Source organism: Teleopsis dalmanni, chromosome 2 (genome assembly GCF_002237135.1).
Source record: "Teleopsis dalmanni isolate 2A chromosome 2, ASM223713v2, whole genome shotgun sequence".
Lineage (NCBI taxonomy): Eukaryota > Metazoa > Arthropoda > Insecta > Diptera > Diopsidae > Teleopsis > Teleopsis dalmanni.
In genome coordinates this window covers 154074712-154102425 of record NC_051847.1, presented here as the reverse complement: position 1 = coordinate 154102425, position 27714 = coordinate 154074712, and the positions used below count along the sequence as shown (strand labels likewise).

Genomic DNA, 27714 nt, shown 5'->3' with positions numbered 1-27714 from the left:
ATTATTATTTTCGTTATTCGAATTTATTACTGAAAACAAATTTTTTTGCTAGTCGCAAAAAATCATGAAAAAAAGTCTTAACAAAAAATTAAGTGCATTAACGGATATGTGACTAGTCTCCTCTTTTTTGGAACCACGTGTTTCAATGCCTACTCCTGCCAAACACAGATGGAAGTTGATATATTTTTATGCTAAGCAAATAGAAAGTGGACTCATATATATTCAGTAACCAAGTCAAAAGCTACATAACTCTTATACTCTAAATGTACGAGTATAACCATCGACAGGAATAAATTGGAAGTATCTAAGATATAGTATTTGTCGGGAACAATTTTATTGATTTATTACTGAAAATAAATTCTTTTGTTAACCGCAAAAATGATCAAAATAATATTTTAATTTAAAAGTAAAAGTATTAACGGATATGTGATCTCCTCTTTTATGAAATCTTCTATTTCAATCCCTACACCTGCCATCCACAGACGAAATTTGATATATGGTCATTTTTTGCAATAGGCAATTGGGCTCATATTTTTTGAGCAACCGAGTCAAGAGCTACACCTTTTACTCCAAATGTAGAAACTTCGTCTAACTATATACAGAAATAAACTAGAAGTATCTGAAATAATATCTATCTGAAACACTGCCTTGTCAAATCTCCTGTCAGACATGCTTGCCGGCGCTCGAAGAGGTTACACCGAAGCACCTTATGTGTATATATGCAGCCTTGTCCAAAAACAGGCTGAAACTTTTGGGCAACCCAATCTATAGTACACTCGGCGATATCTTCAGTATTATTATTGGCCGAATTTTTGCATTTACCAATGCATCCGGCTGGTTCTAATATGCCCATCCTTCTAATCACAATTAGGGCCTTCTTATTACATTAGACTTCGTTATGAGTATTTGGTACATGGTATAAACATATCGAGTACATACTTATATGGAACTATATGATACTATTTATAAATGTAAGATTCAATTAGGATAAATAATAAAATATAATTCACTAAATAATAATTTTTTTGTCAATGGGAGGTGTCTTATGCCGAAAAGAGTTTATTTATTTCAGCTGATTTCAGCTGACTTGAGATCTGAACTTAAATTAATCATTGATTTTAACTAGACAAGTTCTTATTAACAATCGCTTGACGAAGATGAGTATAAAAAACACTGGCATCTATAGATACTGTGAAATACAATATAAAACACCTGTCCATTTTGTTTCTTTATATTTTCTATTGCTAGTGAACAAGTCCAATATCTTCATAGCACGTTCATTGAACCGAATGCAATCTATCGTCTCGAAAGAGAAGATATCAAGTTTATCAGTAGTTTTAAATTCACAGAGTTTTAGTAGGGATATTAGCACAAAAGATTTTATAAATATCTGTCTGTAACTATCTCTTCTAATATAAAATCTAAGATATAAGTTGATCTTTCTCTAATGAAAATCAATTTTCATACAGTTATCGCAAAGTTACAAAAATCAATTTCGCACTTAATTTGACGATCTGAAGAAGCAAATAATATGCATCACACTGCTTGATATAAAATTTAACACTGTTTCCAATATATCAAAAGTATAAATTTAATAGCATAATGGCTATATGATAGCATTTTCTCTTAATACTCAAATAAAACACACTTTTCAAAACACTCAGCTATACCTCCAGGAGTAGCATTGGACAGACGCTCTCTTTTATAGATGCTTCTGGCTGGTTCTTGCTTAACCATCCTTCAAATCGGTTTTCTTATCTAACTGAGAAGGATTCGTTCTTCCCTCCAGTTCACCTTACCTAACCTAACCTCATACAAATTAAAATATCTATTAACTTTTCTTATTAAAATTTATTTTTATTTAGAAAGCAATCATATTTTGTGCCAATTCAAAATGTTTAATTTAATTTAAATACTTTAAGAATTTCTCGGTAGTACTTAAATCAAGCATTTTACCCAAATAATGCAAAAAAAAAAAACAATAAAAAATGTTTACACATTTTATTTCTAATTCTTTAATAATGTTTTCCATTCATTGGAATGGATGAAATAGAAGTTCAAATACCACTTTTTCATGCATGCCCACATTGCATGTGACATATGCATAGTAATATCACAGACTAGTCAACAGGTGACAGTATATTCCGTAGTGGTTCCTTTTGTTATTATTTTCAAATATCCCAAAGCAAATTTTCCGAGATGTGCATTTGGTCCGTAAGCAGAAGCGCACACAATGTGCGGTACGCAGTGCAGTTATGAAGTGCATCATTCCATACTTCTGCAATGTGCATTTTAATACGCATCTGTAGTAGTTAGCTTATGCACTAAATGCTCATCTAGATAAATACCCTCCATGGACCTACAAAATGATTATGATCACAATATGCACATGACAGGCAACAGCATCAACAACAGAAACACTAGCAATAACAACAATTGCAATAATAACAACAACAACTGCAACAGCAACAATTGCTGTCATTTTTGGCATTGTTACTCGTATATCTGAACATTTTTAGCATGTTTTATTTTACTGCAGTTGGTGTAAATTGAATCACATGACAACAGTTTCGACCATTGTTCCATGGAACTTCTATGGAAGTTTATAACAATTTTTTTGTCTGAGAACTTTTACAAATTTTCTAAAAACTTTAATTAAACATCAAAAAAAAAAACAACAAAAAATTAGTAAAAAGTAAAGCTAAGGGAGAGAGAGTTGAGAGTATATCTTTTAATACAACAAGTCAATAGCTTTATTTTGTTTAAAATATTATATATAAACATTTATTGTACAGTCTAGTTTATATTGTTTACATACTTATATAGTTTAATTTAAAAAAAAATATATATTATAGTACATTTAATTAATCAAGATATAAGGAACACATTCATGAACTTCTAATTAGTTAATGAGTATTTCATATTAAATTTGATATCGCAGAATATCTAATTCGCTAAGTAATCAAATTGTTGCTACTATTTATACATTATTTGTAGAGCTTAGCAAAAAGTGATTTTAAAATGCACAAAAGTGCTACATAACAATATTGTATAATTTAAACTAAAACGATGACTTTATGAGATGATGATGAAAAGTATTGTTTGTCATATAAAAATATATAAAAGGGATTAATATGTACACCTCATTATATTATCCTTCTTTCTGATCGTAGGGATGATAAAGTATTGCGGTAAACATATGAATCCTATGCATAAATAATATTATAAAGTATTAAATTATAAATTCTATGTATAAAACTTGAATTACTCATCATAAATCTCATTCACTCTTTTGATTTTAAAGGTAGAGATTTTAATTCCACAAAACAATTTTTTTTTTTTAATAAATGAAAGAAATGTAAACTATAAAATTTCTTAAATAAATAAAAAAACATAAATTATTCTTTTATAAATTTATTATAATAAATTTAATTTCTTTACAATAAAAAAGCCCCCACCCTACTTTGCGTACTTGAAGAAATTGCTTGAATTATTTTTAAGGATTCAACTTCTCCTGCAATTCCTTTGCAATTCTTTTTGGTACTAAAACGTAAGATTTCATGCAAACTTAAAATTTCTTTTAAATAATTTTTCGCTAATTAATTTTCTCAAAAATCATAAAAAGTAAAGAAAAGCTTTTATATTTTTTTTTAAGATAGTTTTCTGCTCCGTTATCACTTCTAAGTTAAGAAAAATATAAATTGTTGGCCTAATTTTAAGTGCTACTTAAAAACGCTTGATTATTATTAATTTGTGTTAACAAGTCAAGAGATAAATATATTTTAGATTTTTTTTCTAACTAAATCTTCTAATTAAGAAAATATTAAAATAAATATACCGTTGTGTTCATGAGTTGAGAAAAAGTTTACGTTTGTTAAGTAAACACAATAAAAAAATATTTAATATTAATTGTGTCATATCACTGCTAATGACTACTGAAATGTTAAATCAAGAATCAAGAAATGTTAAAATTCAAGACTTTTGCACTTTTATATTAAAAAAAAATCACCCTTCTTCAACCATTAAGACATCCTTAAATTACTGAAATTAAGCTTTCTTATAGTACACCATTGCACTTCTTTTATTAGAGCTTAGTGCAAAAAGTTATATCTCATCTTATGCCGCCTCTGGTGTATTATTTTACTTACTATTGAAAGCCACCATGTGAGACTATCTTATATATATGTTCACTGAATACACACTTCTGAAGAATGAATAACATGATGCCAGCGGTATGGACAGTTTCTTTAGATGTTCCGAATGATTACCTAAAGCATTAATCAACACATCTCCATTGAAATTGCTTAAAATATTCCTTATTCATCATCTCATTGATGAAGTGCAGCAGTTAGAAACCATCATAGATTTAAATTGTACTGAACTGAAGAACTTTTAGCAGCTTAACTGTTTGATAGTATGAATATATTCCTATTCAATATATTATCCACTTCCAGACAAGCCATAGCTTTCATAATACCGATCACTTTCGCCTAAAAAACACTACAGTGAACAGAAAGCCTTTAATATGTAGATTTATTTAGTTTCTCGGAGAAAACTTCACTATCTGTTGCACAACATATTTTTGAGTCATCAGTATATATGGTTTAACCCACTCTTAACAAAGGACCTCTCCAGAACCAAGTGTCTCTTGATGGAGAATCCACAGTAAGTTTCCTGTCGAAATTGTGAATAACAGAGATGTAGTCAGAGATAAATAATGGAGACGTGGCTGCAAACACAGCAATCCACTGCAAAGTTGGTTCAAGTCAAAAAACAAACTATGCCGCCATTTATTTGCCTAAAAGATCAAGCAGCATTAGGTGTAAGCAATGGATGGAGTTGTATTAATGCACCACTAACACAGTGTTCCGCTCTACGTTGCATCCTGCTGAATACCCTGCTGTCCACCGCATTGTGACGCCTTACAACAGTACAGGTCTTATGATAACCATATAAAAACATTAAAGGACACATTTTTTTACCTGACTTCACTAAACTAAAGCTTGGCAAAAGAAAAACAAATATGTAATTTTATTTATAATGTCTAACACTAAAAATCTCTATCCGATATAGAAAATTAATTATTGAACAAAAACAGAAAACAAAATATTTCGTGCCAATCCGCAACATTTTATTCTAATGTTTATAAATTTTTAAACATAAAAGATATTTTGACGATTAATTAAATTTATCCCTCGGTTCATAATGAAAAGATTTGAAATTTCAGCACTGCAGTGCATTTCAATGCACTTCATTGCTGTCGCATTCTTCAGACAATTTATTTCTAATGCCGTGCTGAGTTATTTATAAGGTTGCCAGCTTGCTAGCTTGCCAGTTTGCCAGCTTGTACGCGAGTGCAAGAACGGGGATGATGAATGAGTGCAGAGTTGCAATTAAATGCATTCGCGAAAATTTATTAAACGTGTGGACGTGGGTAAATAATTAGCACGAACTGCGGTGGGCTAAATTAAAAACAAATTAGTAGCGAATCTAATGGGTAGCGTAAAATTTTCTATTACATTAATTTCTAATGTAGCGAAAATAGAAATTATATACGCACACACACGTTCCCAATGTGAATGTAATAATTTAAATGTACTCAAGTGCAGAGATATTTTTATTTTTTGAATGAAAATAATATAATTTGAATATAATGAATATGACTAAAATATAATAAATTTATTTTATGTTAATTAACGAATAATTTATTCATTTTAAATCTATATTAAATAAAAGTTATAATAAAAAAAATTAAACTTATAATATTTATAAACTAATCCAATAATAAATTTTTGTTTTATTAATGTAATGAATTTTTTTACTTATGTTACAGTAATTTATTCTATTAAAGAATAAATTAATTTGATTAAATTTTCTCTTAATTTAATTTTTTTTTTGTTTTGTGTGGCGGTGAGTAAGAAAATGCCATCGCGGTGATCACAATACGGCGCCCTGGAAAGTGACTTACATGAAGTTAAGCTCTTCCCGTCATTAATAGGAACTTCCTTCTACTCCGGGACTACGTCAGTATTACTTCGTGGTAAAGTCTTCATTACTCAATTAAGACTTCCATTGGTCTGAGCTACATCCAACCTAAAACATGTTTTAGGTGGTTATTCTTGTAATTCGTTTTGGGGTATTATAACTGCTTGCTCCAGCTGCAGTTACTCTACTTATTTCAATATCAGAATGTTTTCAGCAAACATTGCTATGCAATGTAAAATTGTGTTATTTTTTAAAACATTTCTTCTGTCACCTTCCTTGAGGAAACCACTTATTTGGGTAAACACTTATTGCACTTGATGAAGGTAAGCTCTGCGTTATCATCCTTAGCTCCGAAAGGATGATTCTATGCAATTTAGCGACTATACTTTACATTTGCGGCAGAGTTAGCTATTGCAATGTCCATGACCATACAAGAACTGAGTAAGGTAGTAGTTGCTATCTCCGTAGTTTCTTGTTTACTAGTTTTTCAGTTCTGGAATAAGTCTTAAAGTCCATCGTTCACGGTTGTCAGAGTCATAGTGCTATGCTTTAGTTACTTATCAACTTTAGATATTGTTGCCTTGCATGTGCTTTGTTAACCAACATACCTTTCACTTTTTAATATATAGACCAATGAGAATATCGCCATTCATCACCAGCTGGTTCAGAAACGGAACGGTACACATCAATTTTTTAATGAACTTTCTTATCTAAATACTTTTATCTATCATAAATCTTAAACGAACAACTTAAATTAAAGATGAAAAAAAATTATGGCTTAAATATTTTACAAATATTTTTTTTCTTGCTTTATTATAAACTTTTGACTTATGTTAACGTATTTATACTACTAAAAAAATAAAAATTATTGACCTTTCTGAAGAAAGGTCTATCAAAGTAGCAAAAAAATTTAATACATTTTCCACCAATTTAGTATTGACCTTTCTAAAGAAAGACAAAGTCTTAAATATTTCTATAAATATTTATTTATAAAAAATTTTTTCTTATATTAATAAATTTCTTATTTATGTTAACACATTTTATACTACTAAAAAAATAAAAATTGAACATATTTTGCAACAATTTAATATTGACCTTTCTGAAGAAAAAAAAACTTATTGCTGTCATAATAAGTAAATATTTCTATAAATAACTATCTGTAAAAGAAATTTAATGATATAATAAATATGTAATTTTTTCTATTTTAAATAAATATCAGAAACATAGATAAAATAAAAATAAAAACTTAAAAATAGTAATAAATTTTTTCGAAGCCACTTTAACTTTAACAAAGCTTATAAATATAAATCAGCCAATAGAGCAGAAGAATGACACATGTAAGGTTTCAACTGAACTTTCATATAACTTCGCTACAAACACATAATGTACATAGGATGTGTAAATTCAAGAGAAAATTGCGCAAAAATATCTATAGTCGTCTGATAACGACAGATATTGATGGCGACAATGCGTTTAGCAGTGTACAGGATAACATCAAAGTCGACAGCAGAGTCGTGACCCTCCCTGACTTTGCGCCGTTGAGTTACGTGAGAACATATGTTGAAAATATATGCACTGCAATGAATGTCTGTTAGTTTGTGGCTTTAATATTTGTATCTAAATTTATAAAATGTGATATGCCAAAAAAAGTGTAAATTACAGACTTCAAGTTTGGCGACATATTACGGGTGTGCGAAAAAAAAGCAGAAGCGACTCATTTAAACTGTAACAACTTATCTGCCAAATTACAAAAAAGAGATTTTCCGATAGAACACGTTTTAATTTTCATACAAAAACACACGTTCACACTCATTTTTATTTAATTTGCATATTTTAAGTTAGCAGTACGCTTACATGTGTGTGTCAGTGTGTGTGAGTGTCAGAAGCCACCACATTTAAGTTCAACGTTGTCAAAATAGCAACAATAAAAATTAAAAAACAAAAAAAAATATGGAGAATGATTTTTTTTTTGCCCTGCCACTCATGGAAGATGTTTTTATAACACCAAAAAGGTGTTAAATATAAAAAAATGGATATGTAAATGTATGCATAATTTTTGTTTTTGCATACACATGAATACATATGCACGTATGAGCAATACACACAGCACGTAGTGTAAAATTATAAAAGAAAAAAAAACGCTACCCACTTAAGTGTGCTCATATATTTTAATGAATTCAGCGTTTATGATGCTTATTCAGTTCGGCTTCATTATCACATCAAGGATGAATGTCAAGTATGCGTGTGTGTGTGTGTGTGTATGTGTGCTTTTGCCTACTTTTCCTTCCGAAACATGTTGATATCACCCAAGCGCACCAATATTGTCATGTCGCGTACACATGAACTTTAAGGTTAAAGCACACTCAAATGTTTGCAAACAGCTGAGAATAAACGTCTTCTCTCCCCACTGTTCCCTTGTCTAAGCTACGTACCTATGTTCATACACTAATGTTCTACAATGGCTAACAACAGTGGAGTGTAGGTTAATTATGCTATCGCTTAAAATTGCTTTTAGTTAAATGGAGCTTTCTCTTCTACTGGCAATAACAGCTCTGTTTCTGTTAAAAATTTTTTTTTTCCTACAATTTAATTATGTAAAAAATCAAATTATCTAAAAAAATTCTAAATACGTTTCTTTAAAATATTTTTTATTTATTTTTTCAGGTACGCACACTCTTCGTGAGTGGTTTGCCAATGGATGCAAAACCACGTGAATTATATTTGCTTTTCAGAGCTTATGAGGTGAGTCACAAAAAACAAATATTAAAATTATTTCAATATAAGATATTTTAATGTTAATTTTTTCTTGTCGAGCGTGACGCGTCTTATGACGAAAAGAAACTATTTAAAACTTAGAGGAATTCGAATAGCAAAGAAAAGACAAGAACAAAAATTTTATTTCAATTTATTGAAATTTGGCTGGCCATACAACGCTGTTTCGAGTATTGCCAAGTACTCATCATCAGTGGTCTTAAGAAATAATCGAATTTTTAATTATTTTATAGTCTGTATATAATTTATTTGGACTGCAAGTCCCCGACTTAGAACTTGTGCCTGTCAAATTAGAAGCGATGACTAATCGTGATTTTCAAGGTATCTATTTTCGCATAGAGAAAAGCTTTGAAAGTTAAGAAAAATTATTATTCCAAAATTTTTATTTTAATTAACTCAACTGAATGAGATCCTGGTGGTATCAGATTTACAGCTCCAGTCGAATCCCGGAAGTGAAAATCACTCACTACTATTTATATTACAAACAGAATAGGTGGTGCCTATTGGATTTTAGTCGCTTCTTACAGCAGGCAGATAATTGATGAAAACTACCCAAGTTTTCTTTAACTTTTAATACATTATATCTAACAATATTAAACATCAATAAAATTTATATAAGTGTTCAGCCAGACTTTTGAGGTATTCTTTTTTTTCATATCGCGTATATAATAGGATTACAAAAGAATTTCTGAAATCAAAATCGTATGCTTTACATTTCAAGATATTGATTCTTCTTATTTTATTAGGCATCAATATATGTTAGTGTTTCCAGATTTTCGAAGTGTTGTTTTTCTCCTATCGTGCATTTATAGGAATTACAAAAATTTCAGAAATTAAAAAATAAATTCAGCCAAACTTTAATAAATTAAGTAAAATGTTTGTTATTGTCTTTTCATTTCTCTTTTAGCCATTCTAATAGTCTCAACAAAAAAAAATTATTAATAAGCTTATTTTATTTTTTATTATCCATCTGATATATCATTATACTGTTGTTACTTTCATTAAAACTAATAATAAAAATAATTACTTCTTTATTGATTGCCAGGGTTACGAAGGATCTCTACTAAAAGTAACTAGCAAGAATGGAAAAACGGCTTCGGTAAGTGTTTCTCAAAAAAAATGTTGATTGTATAAACTGATTTCTTATTCTAATGAATATATATAGCCAGTTGGATTTGTTACATTCCATACAAGAGCAGGCGCAGAAGCAGCTAAACAGGACTTACAGGTAAAACTATTATTTTATATATATATAACAAAAATTGTAAACTATTTTGTATACAAAATCAAAAAAAAAACAACAAATATACTATGAAATATATAATTATAAATGCAATATTAAAACGTAAATTACAATGACTCAAATTACAAAAATTGTAAGAACAACAGGACACAAACAAAATATATTGTTTATTATATTTTCACAAAAATAGTATATGAAAAATTTGAAATATTTTGAATTATTACTTACAAAGTGTACCCTACTTTAGAGCCTAATTATATCCTATAGTCCCTTCTATACGAAGTTACACATACTCATATCTACTCATACACGCATTCGTCTTAGTGCACCGTCGCTTGCTTTAACACTGAAATACCATAAGATATATTCTCTAAAATACAATATTTATTTGTGAACTCCTACACGAAGCTTGCATTGAAAACATCTTTAATAGTACATACAGAATAAGATACAAAAACATCTATCTCCTGCTTTTTTAGTAAATTTAGTTCAATGTAGTTTATCTTTTAATATTTTTTGTTTGTGTTTCTTAAGATATATGTATGTATTTATTGATTTGTGATTTTTTAATGATTTGTTAATAACTAAAGATATAAATGACCAAGTCATTTTAAACTTCAAAGTAACTTCAAAAATATTGTTTTTTTTATTATAAATATCAAGCACCTTTTTCTTTTTATTGCATGTGTAAGGTTTTCAAATGAAATCCTCTAATTAAAAACCTTAAGAATTTATGGAAAAATATTTCTACTCAAATTTTTTATAGGTTTATTGTAATGGTATATATTAGTTTATTCAAAACTGTCTATGTGAATTTTATAGGCAATACGAGAAAGTTAAAGTCTATTCACACTGCATGAATTAAACTTCAATAAACTATTGATTTAGTATTATTGTCCATGTATTTGGAATTTTCAATCTCATTTATCAGGTGTATTACCGAAGAAGAGATAGAGTGTAGACTCTGCTTAAAAGCAGAGGAGACACCCAGCCACATTCTAGGAGACTGCCAAGCCTTGATCTGGGCCAGGAGGAGGTCACTGGGTCGGGAACTACTCTCACCTTCCGACATTAGGAGGTCCTCAACGGCTGACATTTTAGCCTTCATTCGATTAGGTTCTGTTGTAGCACAAAAAATCAATCATGGTCGCAGTGCTCTGCTCAAGTGGGAGCTAGTACCCCGTTCATTCTTATCTAATCTACCAGGTGTATACATAATTTTTTTTTTGATTTTGTGAAAAAAACACGTCATGTTAGATGGAATTTAATTTTTTTGTGTATTCAAAATTTTGACGATCTGGTTCTACACATTTTACCCATCTCTCAGATAATTTATGAATACACTAGCAGAAAATTTTTTGTTTTTACGGCAAACCATTCGCTCAGTTATTTTCCAACTCATGCCCAATCGATGCGAAGAGGTGATAATTGGACAGCGTCAGGTCTGGAAAAGACAACGGGTTCGAAACGATGTTCCATGCAAGCGATTTGAAAGTATTTTTCACCAGTTTTGCTATATGAGATGGCGCATTATCGTATAACAAAATCACTTTACAATGCCTCCGATCCATTTCGGTCATCTATCAAGGAATGTGTAATTTAAATTAATCATTTTTTGACGACATCGTTGTGCATTAACAGTTTCGCCAGACTTCAAGAGTTTATAACACACACCACTATTCTGGTCCAACCAGATATAAAGCATTGTATTCATACCAAACCGATTCGGGAATGGTGTTGAAAGACCTGCTTCATCAGGTGAAAGTCACGATATTTTCGCTTCAAGTTTTTAAAATATATCTATTTTTCGTCACCCTTCACAATTTGATAAAAAAAAAAGTAATTTTTTGCGTTGAAGCAGCATTTCGCAAGTGACTTTGTGATTTTCCATTTGATGTATATTCAAACCATGTGAAGATCCATTTACCCAGTGGTTTTCCCCATAGATTATCCGCATTGCTCGTAAACGTCTGCTGAGTTTTTCTCGTGACACCTTTAATGTTTTTACCAATAGTTGTAGAGGTTTAAGTTGGGTCATCATCTAATAACTTCTACAATTGCACGTTTTCGCACTTTTGTGGTCTATCCGAGTGCAAATGTTCTTTTTTATATATAAAATTGGACGGAATTACTGAATGATATGACAAAGATACTAATTTTAAGCGAAGTCCACTTGTGTGTTTAGTGTTCACTGTCAATCATGAGTTTAGTGTGAGATAAAACAAAATGACGTATATATAAACTAAATAAGCTGCCTACTTTTCGCTGGTGCCATCTATTAGTTAAACCAAAAAGAACTTATACATACATCTGGTACGAAACTGTAATTTTTTTATAAAATTTCAATTTGTCACCTAATTCTTGGTTTGGGATTAGGCAGCACTTCTAAAATTTCTGGTGCGCCCAACGTGAATAGTATACTACATTGTTTTTATGAACTTAGAAGTAAATCAGTTCATGTTTTTTTCCTTAAGTAAATTGACATGTAAAATATCATGTGATATTCGTTTTAATTTAGATATCGGAATCGGCATTAACTTTTGCCATGTGAATAGTTATTTTCCTGAACAACAAATTGTATAATAAATCGAGTACACAATATTTTGTCTAGATGATAAATTTAATATTTTTATTTTATAGTTTTTTGATAAATATTTTTATTATTTTTTAATTGAAAGGACAATATTATATAAATATAAAACAATTTATAAATATATCTGCATATTTGCTCTGTCTATAAGCATTTACTTCAAACCTTTTTTTTACTTTCAAAACTATGCAACACAAACTGTACATTTATTTTAAAATATTATACAAATAAACTAAAGTGGTCTGCAATTCTTTTATTAAAATAGTACAGATATTTACTTTACACAAACAAAATTATTGCAATAAACTACAAATACAAAAAATTGCACCTGAATGCCCCGAGTATGCCAGACAGCAAGCACCTCTAAAGTTCTAAACAGGACATGGTTCTTAACCCAGTTCTTGTACCTGTGCAAAATGATTTTAGTACTCACATAAGTTTATATTATTATACTATATATGTAATTATTTTTGGCGAATTTTTGAGATATAAAACAGCGAACTATTTTTGTCCAACAGAAAAAAAAGTAAAATAAAATCGAAATTAAAAAAAAAATGTTTTTTCAAAATTCTTTTTGAGATTTTAAAATAAAAAATTACAAAATAACTTACAATTTCAACAATCAAAAACAATTAATAACAAAAAAATTAATAAAAAAAATTTAATGACTAATGAATTTAAATAAAATACAATCCGCTGTATCGATCATTTACAGCAGGGTGTACGCTTCGATCCCGATATGCCCCAAACAATTCGCTTGGAATTCGCCAAGAGTAACACGAAAGTGAGCAAACCTAAACCACAGCCCAATACAGCGACAACAGCCTCACATCCTGCATTGATGCACCCACTCACTGGACGTAAGTAAAGAAACTTAAAACAACTTCAAATTATTTATAGCTTGTGGTAGTAAAAAAAATAATTTAACTAAAACAAAAAAAAAATAATTGTAGTTAATGTAAATTATATATATATATATACATCATTATATATATAAATATATATGTATATATATATCAGTATATAAACAAACCAATGACAAAAGCGCACTAAAGATCCTATTTACAATTAAATAAAATCTTAATGAAAGTTCACCTTTCCTACCAAAACTGCTTTCGAAGCACCAAAAAATGTATCTTAAAAATTATATTCAAATCCCCATATATGAATTTTATGCCCCGAGCAATATGTTTGCACCATTATCACTTTGTACACTTGTACTCGTACACATACACACACTGAACACATACACAACACACTCAAATTGTACACAAACACGTATGAGATACTCTCTTACAATAGCTTCAAAACGAATTTTCTAATTAAAATTAAAAATCTTTATAAGAGAAATGCACAAAATTTTAAAGCTTATAAACTAAGAGAAAAATTGTATATCAATAGTTAAATTATTGTTCAATATTTTATGGTTAACACCCTGTATATTTGCTAATAATGTTTGTGTCATATTGTAAACTAAAAAATAAAAGAAAAATACAGAAAAGTGATAAAGCAACATATTGACTCCGAAAATGTCAATGGAACGTTTTATGATTTAAAAAAAAATTTTTTTTCTAATAATAAAAGTCACTGACATATATTGACGAAATTTTAAATGACCTAAACCTACAGGAAATCGGTATCGATAGTAAATAATAGTACCTTTTCAACAGTTTAGTAATCTTACTGGTTAAGAAGAATCTACTGAGTTTGTCTAAAGCATTATTCAAAGCAACTTCTGAAAGCGAACGTTTAAAAGTATTGGTTCCACTTAATAATTTAAACAATAAATAAAAGTAGAAGAAAATTGAGGATATACATCAGGGATCTTAAAAGTGGAGAAAAGTTGCAAAGTTCCACTTAAACCAATCATAAAGTCCAATCATAAAACGATGAAATTTAAACATTATCTTGTCTCAGTTTTAATCAAAGTAGAGAATAGTACAAAAAATTTGAGCATACATTGTGACCGAAAAGTTTCCGGTCATAAATAAATAAAACGCAAAATTCTTAATCTTCATCAATATTTATTTTATCTCCTTCAAATATGACTCCATTAGAAGCGATACACAAATGCCAACGTTTCTTCCATCATCAAAACTTTTTTATAGGCGCTTTCCGGTATGGCTTTGAGTTCCCTCTGCGAATTCTGTTTTACGTCTTCTATGGATTCAAAACGCGTTCCTCTGAGTGGTAATTTGAGGTTGGGAAACAGGAAAAAGTCACACGGTGCAAGATCAGGTGAATACGGTGGCTGTTCGATGGTATTTATTGAATGTTTGGCCTTAAAATCGTTGATAATGTTGAACAAATTGAGGTGAATCGGAACAAGCCGGGCGTTGACACGTCGCATACACAAATTGTCCACCAAAATCAAACGAGCCATCTCACGACCGATGCCTAGCTCTCGTGCTATCTCTCTAACACTCACATGAGGATTTTTGAACACGATTTCCTTTGCCTTTTCAATGTTTTCGTCGGTGGTAGAGGTCGAAGGTCGTCCAGAACGCGGCATGTCTTCGACGGTCGTACGACAGTCCTGAAAGGCTTTGTACCACTCATAAACTTGAGTTTTCGATAAAACTGATTCCCCATAAGCCTTTTGTAGCATTCGCAACGATTCTGCACACGAAATTTCGTTCGAAAAACAAAATTTGATGCAAACTCTTTGTTCAATATTTTTTTCCATTGTTTTTTTCGCAACGCACTACTGAGGTGAACTGGTTTCAACAGCTGCCGTAAACGAACTGTCATGACAGATCGCCGCTCATTTTGAGCATAATTAAGGACAGTGCTGCCAAACTACATAAACTTAAAATATCGAAAAATATACAGCGCGCGAATTTTAAATGAGAACCTCCGAAAACCTTTCGGTCACAATGTATTATTAAGTCACCTCCATTACTGAATCTTAGAAATAAAGAAAAGCGAAAAAAATTGAAAAAGTTTCAATAGAAGAAACTTAAACATGTTCTTGACTCAGTCCAATCATAGGACCTAAAATTAGAGCGAAATAGAAGAAAATGATTCATTCACAGAACTTAAAAGTAGAGAGAAGTACAAGAAAGTTGAACTTATTATGGAGTGATTATCAACGATGAGTCTTAAAAGTAGAAAAAAGTAAAAGAAAGTTGAGCATATTATAAAGTTAGTTCCTATTATGAGTCTTAGAAGAAGACAAAAGTGGAAAAGTTGTAAAATTGAGAAGTTTCAATAAGACCAATCATACGACTTAGAATTATACAAAATAGAAGAAAATTGAACATATTCTTGATTAAGTTCCAATCATAACACCTAATAGACCTCATAGAGAAAAATACGAAAATTTAATAAATGCAATCAAACCGATCATAGTACTTAAAAGTAAAGAAAAACACAAGAAAGTTGAGTATATTATTAATTTCTTCCCAAGACTCCTAAGACTCTTAGCAGAGAGGAGAGTGAAATAATGTTGAAAAGTTTTCATCAAACCAATCACAAATCAATCAGAATCAGAAAATCAATCAGAAGAAAATTGAGAAGAGAGAAGTTGATAAAAGTTGCAATCGAACCAATCATAGAACTTTAAAATAGTGAGAAGTACAATAAAGTTCCACACATTTCAGACTTATTTTTTATCCTAACAATAGTACTTTGAATAAAAAGGATATACTTTGAAAGGGATTATAAAATACAACATGATATATTGTCTCTAACTAACCCAATGTTTCTCTGCGAATGACAAAAGTCACGCATGATGATTATAAACATTTAATATTAGCTATATATCAGCATCCATAGTTTAGACACTATAACTCTTATATAACTTAACAAAATACTTCTACCTGTCATATTGGGTCAAAGTTTGCGAAAGGACTTCATGGAATTCTTAGATGCGTAATGTTACCATATCATTGAGAAACCCTAGACTAGTACAACTTCTTAATGACATAGCTTATACGTAAACCTTAGAATAATAAGAAAAAATCCCTAAAAATTTTAACAGAAAATATATTTCATTAGACTATATGCTCAAGAAATATTATATTTAATTAATTACGGTAATATGGAAAGCCATGGATAAAAGCACAATAAATATTTTAAATGGAATTAACGTAATTCGCAGATGAATTTATGCTTTTATAAAAATGTCGCTATCTTAGTATATTTATCCGAGAAATTTTATTTTGTTTCATTTACCTAAATTTATATCACATCTAAAAAAGGAAACATTTATCAAGGAACCATTATAATTATATAGGAAATGGTGATGAAAAAAGGACCTGATTTCGATAATATGCAAATGCTATTTTATTATTATGTTATAATAGAAAAGTTTTAAACAGTAGTGAATTGTAACAACAAACATTTTTTTTTGTCAATAATTTTCGCGCCTTTATTTTTCTACTTATTCGATCATTTTCTGCAATCAATTCAGGAGTTCATCTCTTTACGTTTCTGTCTACAATGTAGAGTTTTTATAAGACTATATAAATATATCTTGATAAAAAAAATTTTTTTGCAATATAAAAATAAAATTCTGAAAACTGAAAACTATCACATATATACATCCTTTATTCTATTAACCATAGGATTCACATTTATTAGTTTACGAAAAAAAATGTTGAGGTTATGTTTCAGTGAAATTTAAGATACAGGAAATTAAATAAATATTTAAATATTGAAAACGTAAAAACAAAAAAAAAATTATTTAAAACTAGCTTAAATATATTAAAATAAATGATGAAAATTAAAATTAGGATTTTGAAACTGCGCTTAATGTCAATGATTTAATATAATGACAATAATTAAATAATATATTTTTTTGTAATTATAATTAATTATTTTTATTTTCATATATCTGGCTATAAAAACATTGATTAATAATTATTTTATTTTTAATATTTCATTTATGTTCAGATTTAGGCGGACCATTCTTTCCTGGAGGACCGGAATTATGGCATCATCCACTAGCCTATTCAGCTGCTGCTGCTGAATTACCAGGCGCTGCTGCTTTGCAGCATGCAACTTTAGTACATCCGGCACTGCATCCACAAGTGCCAGTACGCTCCTATCTCTGACTAAATACAGAAAAAGTAATGGAGCAACCAATGCATCAAGTAAGTATATAATGACTGAACATATTCAATACCTGTTTATTTTAAATGGATTTGTCATAGAACTAAATGTTAGGTTAATGAAATACGTTCTACTGCTAAAAGATGGAAATAATTTATTTACAGTTTTGTTTTATTTAAATTAATTAATTAGTTACAATATACAGGCTAATGCAGTTTGAAGTTCAGAATGTAAACATAAAAAGAACATTTTTAATTTCTTTGATTTTGATTAAACATTTTATTCTTTACAGTAGACTCTCGGTGTAACGAATATTCGTTGAAAAAACCCTCTAAGTGATATATGATCGTGATCTTATAAATAACAAATACACCAAATATATTCTCTCTATAAGAAAAATACTGCAAATTAAATGGATTCAAAATAATAAAAATGGCTTGAGATTATATCCTTCGTTATACCATGAGTCTACTCTATATTATATATTCTAGTCAACTATAACATATATCTACTGTATACAAACATTTGAATGCTCTATACTAAACATTTCTCAGTACTGCATCCTTTTGAGGTTATTTTTGATCATTTCTCGGCACACAGCTCAACCACAACGAAAGTTACTGCTAAATCGTCGAGAGTTAGAGAACTGTCCAATTGACCATGATGTCCAATGATGACAAATAGCATGATTTTGGCATCTCATTCAGATCGTTAAAAATAAAACTTCTGCGTCTGGTATTTCTCGAGAAATACCAAAGAGGGAAGGCATGTCATCTAACTTGTGACACCTTCCTGTTGAAGCCATACATTCTCTCAATCCGTGTTTTTAATTTCACGCCAACCAGAAAGTATTAGTCATGTATCTGTAACGATTGACGATTTGTATCATTGCTTCGTCATTTTTAAAATCATCCGAGCAGAGACCAATTGTGATACCATACAGTGAGTGTCTGTCGCTGTGGGTTTTTACTGTCCCAGCTGTAACCATTTTGTTTGTTGGCATATCCATCAAGCGAATACGCAGTATCTTAACAAAAGAATAATCGTCATAATTTTTGTAGTATGTTTTCACAGTTTCCAAACATTCTACGGTTGTTAAACGATTCATATTGTAAAATGGCAAACCTTAAACTAAACGTGTGATGACTTTAATTACATTTCTTTTTGACATATGTTCCGAAAAGAATCTAGCCAAATCAAATCGCAAAATTGTCAACCTTTTAGAGAGGTGAGAAGTTTGGTGCATCGCAGCCTCAATGAAATGATCCCACTGATGTCAAGGATTAGTAGATCCTTAGCTGATATAGACCTCAAAACGTTTGATACTTTTTCGTCCTCCAATTCTCGGATATCATTATTGAGTTAAAGCCAAAACGTCTTCCATTTGTTTAACTGTATCCTTTGTTAGTGCAAGCAACTCATTTAGCTTGAGGTTGGCTGCCTAATCATAACCAACCCAATGGTGTCCAAAACAGTAATCCTAATAACTATGTTTCAAGGTTTAAAAAAACTTAAGCTCACTATAAGTTTTATTTTTGATTTGACTTCAAATTTAATTACAAATCCATAGAACTTATTGTGCTGTTTTTAATTAAGTCTCTTAAAGTATCTAAATTATACATAAAAAAAATTTAATTAATATTTTATTATTATTTGATATAAAATTAATTATTTTTTTACATATATTTTAATATTTCACTGAAATAATATGCTTTTTGCACATTTTAAAAATTAACTAGAAAACCTTTTTTCATTTATAGACTCAATTGACAATGCCGCAACATCATCAAACCACTGCTGCAATACATCCAACTGCTATGCATATGTCTGCTGCTGCCGCTGCTGCTGCAGTTGCTGCTGCTGGTTTACCACCAGGCGCAGCTGCAACTGGTCCACCTGGACCACCACCACCCGGACCACCAACGCATCATCATTTTTTATCAAGCCCCGCTCTAGCGAGTCCAGTCGGTTCTACAAATAATCCAACACATCCGGCTAATCCACCAATTGCTGCAAATGCACCATGTTCAACATTGTTTGTAGCCAATTTGGGACAATTTGTGTCTGAGCACGAATTAAAGGAGGTATTCTCTAGGTAAGTACAATAAACAATACAACAATTAAGGATTATACTTATAAACATTTTTCTAAAAGCAATAAATTTAAAATATAGAATATAAACAAAGTGCTTTCATTTATGTATGGTTAAAGTAATGAGAGAAATATTTATTTTGCTTAGATTTATGAAAAAAAAAATAAAAAATAAAGGATTTCATATAGTTAAAATAATGATTTTAAAAATTATAAGAAATTTTATAATATTAATAATAATATTTTATTTTGTATAATATTTTTTTTTTATTTTCCGTGTTTTTTTTTCTTTTCGCATATTTTGGTGTTATCCCCATAAGTTAAGTTGAACACTGACTGCTTGCGTGTATAGAGTGAAGAGGTTCACTATAACTTAATTACTTAAGTATATGATGTTAAATATTTTTTTATAATTTTTATTTTTCAATGCCTATATTAAATCGTATATTTGATTTAATCGAGTTTATGCTTTATTTGAAAGTCAAGAGTATGTTACTTCTTTTACTTTAACCATAACATAATAAACTACTTGTGAAGCATAAAATATTTATATATATATATTCCAATACATATTCAGTAAATTACATATTATTAAAAAATAATTTATTGATTTCATTATAATATTTAATATTAAAACAATTTGCATATTTGAATAAAAACAAAAATTTTGTATGTGTTATATTATGTTATTAATGATTATATATAAACACTAAACAGAAAAAAATATTTAACATTACGAAATATTAAAAAAATTTTTAATTTTTTTACTTGCAAATAATTATTTTTTTAAGTTGCACTTGTTATTAACAAAATTATTGTTATAAATTCCTTATATACAAACTACTGCACAGTTATGAAAATATATAAATTTAATTCATATAAACTATATTTTTTCACAAAGAAAAAAAATCTCAAATCCAACAGCAAAGCACAAAATTTAATATTTTTAATTTTATTCGTTTTTATTTTCCATTTATAAATTAAATAACATATTTTCCTATAATCAATAATAAATACTATATATTCATTCACAATCACTTATATCAGCATTTTAATAATTTCATTCTTTTCACTTATGTTTTCTTTCATTTTCACTTACAACATGCAATAAATAATTCTATTGTATAAAATATTTAAATTACATTAAAATAATTGTTTGAATATGAAAAATATCTCGTAAACCAAAAAAAAAAACAATATTGCACAGTATGCCTGGCTTTTGTCGCCTACGAATGCACACAAAAGGTTCGCACAATATCACTACTACTACTTCTTCTACTTCCACCACCACCTTCACCAATACTTCAAGCACCACTTCTACTGCTTCTACAACAGCAGCAGCAACATTAGCTGCCAGCAATTCGGGTGGCTCTACCACAGCAAGCAACAACAATGGCGGCAGCAACAACACTATCAACAACAGCCTACCAGTGGCTTTCATTGAGTTTAAGGACTCAACCACAGCTGCTGCTGCCATGCAGCAATTGCAGGGCAAATATTTACTCTCATCAGATCGCGGTTCAATACGCATTGAGTTTGCCAAAACAAAAATGATTAATGATGCTGTTGCAGCTAACCTAATCAGTTTCAGCAGCAACAACAGCAATAGCATCAACAACAGTTACAACAATTATAGCAATTACAAGAGTAATAATTTGGGTTATAACAAAAAGCAATATAATAATAGTAATAAAAACAACAACTTTAATGCTACTTTAACAATGAAGTCAACAAATCTCGTAAATGTTGCTGCCGCACCAATGCTATCAGCAGCTAATATAATGGCACCGCCTCCAACACCACAACCTACATCAGTCACAGCAGCAACAATGACAATTATAGATCAGCATCAAATACAATCACAACCACAGTTATTTATCTTTGAGGGTTATCAGCAACAACAACAACAACAACATCAACAGCAGCAACTGACACAACAACAACACCATCAACAATTATTTCAAGCACAATATGGACAAGGTGCCCAATCCCAAGCCACCTTGCACTTGCAACAACATATGTCAGCAACACATTTTATGGCCACCACTGGTAATGCTGCAATTGCAGCAACACCACCGCCATCATTGGCAAATGTTTTTAATAGCACCAACACTAATAATAATAATAATCTAATTACTAACCGTTCTACTGCACTACCGCCTACTGTTGTTGTAAATTCACTACAGCACCAACTTCATCCAATACAGCACCAAAATCATCTGTTTAGAGACGTATGTATTGATTTGAGTCGATGTAACAACATCATTAGTTAGTTTTCTTATCATTTTTATTTACATATATGTATATATATATATATATATATAACTAATCAAAACAATATATATTTTGCACAAAAACAACTATAATTGCACTTGCCAATATAATGCCTTTATCTTATATAGAATCTTGTATAATATATATATGTATCCTTAATATATATAGTATATAGCTAATTCGATTAATATTATTTGTTTTTTATTTTTTAAAATGCCTTTATCTTATATGGAATCTTGTATAAAATATATATGTATTCTTAATATATATAGTAAATAGCTAATTTAATTAATATTAATTATTTTTAATTTCTTAAAATGTTCCTTATATAGGAACTTCTATAATATACATATATGTATTCTTAATATATAAAGTAAATAGCTAATTTGATTAATATTAATTGTTTTTAATTTTTTATATATTATTGGATTAATTTATCAATTTAATTTATTTCACAATTATCAAAAAAAAGAAATAATAGAAAAAAAATGTTCATGCTGTAGTTCTCCTCCATAAACTATCTTATTTTATTCAATGATTCAATGTTAATGCCTTTCAGTTAATAATACGGTCCTTGTAAATGCTGCGTTTTTTTCCTTTTTCAAGTCTACCTTCATATCTATATCTTTGGGATCAACACTAAAAACACTTCACGAATTTGCTTTGAAACACAGACCCATTGAAATCTTTATGTTTTAACAATCTAACAAGATTTTCGTTTTATAATAGAGCATCGATTTTACTTATTGTTAATCGTTCTTGAGTTGTTGCCCCGTCCGCCGTATTTCAATATTGTAAATATTTTCAATATAAAGAATTGAAATTCTGCCATAAATCTCTATAAGTAATCTAGTTTTTTAATATCTATTATATGTAGTTATTCGCCAAAACCGACTTGGAGTACAGTTTTTCAATAGATATATAAACAGGTATATATATGAAATATGTAAACAAATACATGGACAGTGTCTAACCGTTCAAATGTGACAGGCTTACCGTTCTATTTTTGCAGATAGATATATATACAAGTACATAGATGGATAGATAAACAGACAAATTGATTATAGACAGGCACTTAATAATGTAGACAGATGGATAGACAGATGAATAGAGAGACATCTGACATTTTTGCCGTGCTGTTTTTTCATATAGACATGTGCACGTATACATGCAGAAAGACGAATAGATGGATAGGTGGACAGATGATAAATTCCCAGGTAGTTGGACAGATAAATGAATAAATGAAGAGAATATAAATATCTAGATACGTGGACAGATAGATGGATAGATAGACAAATATACAGATAGATAGATGAACATAAAGGTATACCTATAGATAGACAGACACATGGATAGGCAAATAGGTTATAAATAGAACAGCAAACAATTAAATAGGCATTAAATAGACAAATAGACAGACCGATAGATAGACGGATAGACATATAGATATGTTCTTAAATTGTCTATTTTATTTTACTAGTTTCGCATTATGGCATTGCCTGCTTCATTTCCCGCTGTGGGTAAGGAATTAGAATATTCCCAAGGTTCGACATTGCTTAGAGTAAGAATGGTAATGAGTGAGATTCACTTGCGACACCCGACCGGAAGTGTGATTCTGGTAAAACGGAGCTCAGTGTATGCAGCTGCGGTTGTTCTGACCAGTTGAGATTGGCACTGTCGTATTGGCTGTTGTTATACCCAAACTTTTGCGGGAAGGGTGATTATATTTAAGTTTCATTTGTCGTGGGTTTGCGTATTCATATTGTGACCACAGATCAACAGAAGTATTACCAAGGGATAAGTTAAGTCAAACACATAACCTCAATTGATTCCGGCGGAACTCCAATGGGGCATTTATAGGTGCATTATCTTGATACCTGTGCTCTTCAGAACAGCGTATTCTAAACCTTCAAGGCAGCTGACCATAAAATATAACACTTAATTCTTTATGCTTCATTAAAGCAACAAAGTGATTACCTATCTCTTCTGTTAGTGCCAGACAATCGCAAGAAGACAAACATCTACTCTGAATCTGCATTGGTAAAATGTCCACCTGATATCACTAGTCTCGCTGTTAGGTACATTGCCTGCTTCATCAAAAGAACAAAGTTATTCCAGATTTAAAATATGGTTTCAGGATATCACAATTTTTTGGGACTTTTGTTATTCAATCGTTCTGCAAGATGGGTTGCTACTTGTACCCTACCACCACTTAAAGTTGCTGTAAAAATTTGATTGCCATTTCTGTGTTATACTTTCATAAAGTCTTTAAATTTTTATTAAATACTCTCTATATAGTTTACTTTACTAACTACTAAAAAGATTTTGCTGATACTCGTTCCGGCAGACGTCTATACCAATCATAACTCCAAGTTTTTAACTAACATATTTATGGAATGTAATTGAATTATAATAGGAAAAAAGCAACTACTATAAATATTATACTGATAAACTACTTATACTTATGTTAAATATTTTTCTTTTTATATCTATCAAGAGATAGTTTTTGTCTACAAATACACTCACATACAAGAATCTTGAAGACTCGTATTTATAGTAAAATGTTTTTTCTAAGTTAGCAGTATTTTGTAAGATAACAAACACTTAAAATATAGAGCTTTTCTGCTGCACTTGGAAAGAATTTTCTATTTATATCGCAACAAATGGTATGCATTCTGTAGTTGTACATAAAAATGAATTGATGTATTACATTTAAACTTAATATAAAAATAATTGCATTGTTATGTATGCGATATGAGGATGGTACGTGCAACTCCAACTTAATTCATGTCTCAATTCGGATCCGGATCCGGATCCATTGCAGTTATGCACGTTCAATAAAATACAATTCTCATGCAACAATTTGATGCTGCAATATTTTACTGACTAATTCGTATGCGTCGCACACCCGTGCACCCGTACACCCGCACCAAATGTAGTACTGGAATAAAAAGTATACAAAAAACTTCAGAATATTAAAATATCCTTACCATATCCTGGCTAAGGGTGTTCGCTGTAAGCAGCCATTTTCTGTATCCCATTACAATGCATTACACTACATTGAGTGCTCGCTCTTTCATCCTCACACCACTCCACTCGCCTCTTCATATTACGTTTTTCAAATGCCAATGCTGTGTTATAAATTTGTTTTTCAATTTTCGCAAAAAGTTTATAAAAAATTCAACATCCTTTTACCCTTTTTTTATCAATTTTATATCTTTCTTATCTTGTTGTGTGGGGCGGGGCGTAGTTGTTGTGGTTCACCTATTAGAAGTAAGTGTGGATTGAAGAAAATCGCTAGACGATAAAATTGCTTACATCAAAAATTAAAATTACACGTGTATTTTCTGTTTGCAATAAGAATTTTAACAACATCTTTGAATGTCGGGTGATAAAATATCAATTTTCAAAGGGTCTTCATATATTTGTTATTTTTGTTTCTCGTAGGCTAAACACCGCATTAACTATGCATAAATGTGTGTATTGAATTAAAAGTTTTTAAAACACTGTTTCCTGTTTAAATAAATTTACTACAGATAAAAGCCTTTTAAATGCACGTTCCTATAAACGGATATCTAACTTAACATACAAGGTTGCTGGACCACAAAAACCTTCTATGCTGCCTTATACACACAAGATTGTTGGCCCACATTTCACATTTTCATAACATGCCCACTATTTTTAATTGTTAATTATCTTTAACAGATATAATTTCTGGTTCCGTTGATATTCACTTAACAGTGTTTTTAAAGTATCTGTCTTTAAAGTCTAATAGTATGTTTTCACGGCTTACTTGGTAAGTATGTTATAACTTACGAAGTAAATTTCATTAACCACACAAAAAGCTTTTTTGCTAAATAAAGCAGAGAAAATGCAAGTTGGTTTGAAATACTGAATCCATTGTACCTACATAGAATGATGGATATTTAGTTACTAAAATCATAAATTTCCCAGAGCAATCCTAAATTACTTTTGAAGCTAACTAAATAGCAGACGACATTGTTCATAATGCTGCTAATTTTGTTATCTTCCCACCTCTCTCTCTCTCTCTCTTTCTCTCTCTCTCTCTCGCTCTCTCTCTTTCTCTGTCTTTCTGTCTGTCTGTTATAACAGTACTGTATTTTCTGTTGCTCATATATTTCTAGATCATATAATCTAGAGGCATTTTAAAGTCTACAGATTGTTTTAATTTGACTAACATGGATAAGTGCCCTCCGCTGTGCAACCGTCTTTTGTTCACTTAACTGATGTGATTAAAGCTATATATACTTATGGCAATATACCTTATGTGGTATTTAGTGCTGCCATAAAAATTGTTCTTAAACACCCAGTTAAGTATGTCTTTATTGGTCTCTATAACTATTCTAGTTTGTTAGCAATGATAGTTTATATCTTATCAATAATGGTTGCTGATATATAAAGTTGTCAAAAAATTTATAAAAAAACACTCTAATATATCAAACAATATTATTTTATTTATAATAATATATATATAAATATGCTATTATTATTTTATTTTTGTACATAATTAAGTGTTTATTATATTTAGCACTTTACCTCATATATTTGCCAAATCATCCGTTTATATTAATTAGTAATTAATAATGATTAATAACATATAACGATTAAATAATTTAATTAATCGTTTTTCAGTTGTAATATTTATTAAATATAAATTATTAATTTCAAATATATAATAAATATATATTTTTAAAGCTTTGGACTGTATGTTTGTGAAACGCATTTTTTTTTAAATAATTGCTTACTAATTATTAGTAAAATGTTATTAATTATTGTTTACTTTATGCATAAATAGTATATAAAAATATTATAAAATATTATTTCAATAATTTTTTTTTAACTTCAGCATTTTAAAAAGTAAATATTTTTAATATAATACAAAATTATATATTCACAATGTTTAGTTTAGTTTATTTAAACTTCTCAAAAATTCTAATAAATTCAAATAATTTTTTTTTTTTTTGAAAATATAAAATAAAAGCTATTTCTAGAGTATCCAAAAAAGAAACCAAAAACAAATTAAAACCTCCATTAATTTTCTAAAATTTGTTAAAAGTTCGAAAATTAATTTAATAAATAAATTTTTATATTACAGAGGAGCGGGTATGGAATCAAGGCATGATTTACTCAGTAAAAAAGTTGAGCGTGATATGCAACATCACCACCATCATCAATTTCTAATGACGACACCAACCTGACCCGTTACAACAGCAACACCAGTAGCCCAACATCAACATCAAACACACTATCAAACGCATTATCAGCAACAGCAACAACAACAGCAGCAGCAACATCATCACCATCATCGTCAGCAGCAGCATCAGCAACAGCAACAACATCAATTACAGCATCGACAACATTATGCTGCAAATGCTGCCACATTAGCAGCGACACATCACATACCAACAACCTTAATCACTGGGGCAGCACCACCAACAGCTGCTGGTGTTTATTCGTATGTATTGCCAGCAACGACACATATTGCTGCATAGTATGACTGCAATGTTGGTAGCTTCAATGAACATTTTTATAAATTTAATATGTTTTAGTTGAAATTTATACGCAAGAATAGCCGAAAAATAATTGAAATGTTGCAAATATAAAGTAAAAATTTTTTTTGTTTATTATAAATTTATTTTTATAATAATTTTATTTTTTATTTTTAATATTATATTGAGTTTGT

The 27714-nt window shown here is 29.8% G+C and overlaps 1 protein-coding gene across 1 annotated transcript; it reads left to right on the top strand.

Moving 5' to 3' along the window:
* Positions 1 to 4717: 4717 nt before the first annotated feature.
* Positions 4718 to 27227, top strand: LOC119675970 (putative uncharacterized protein DDB_G0291608). Its single transcript, XM_038087192.1, is given in 9 exon segments — positions 4718 to 4822; positions 8650 to 8727; positions 9803 to 9856; positions 9923 to 9985; positions 13309 to 13450; positions 17487 to 17686; positions 19406 to 19740; positions 20944 to 21967; positions 27127 to 27227. Coding segments are annotated over 9 exon segments (2028 nt in total). The 3' UTR covers positions 27154 to 27227.
* The last annotated feature ends 487 nt before the right edge of the window (positions 27228 to 27714 follow it).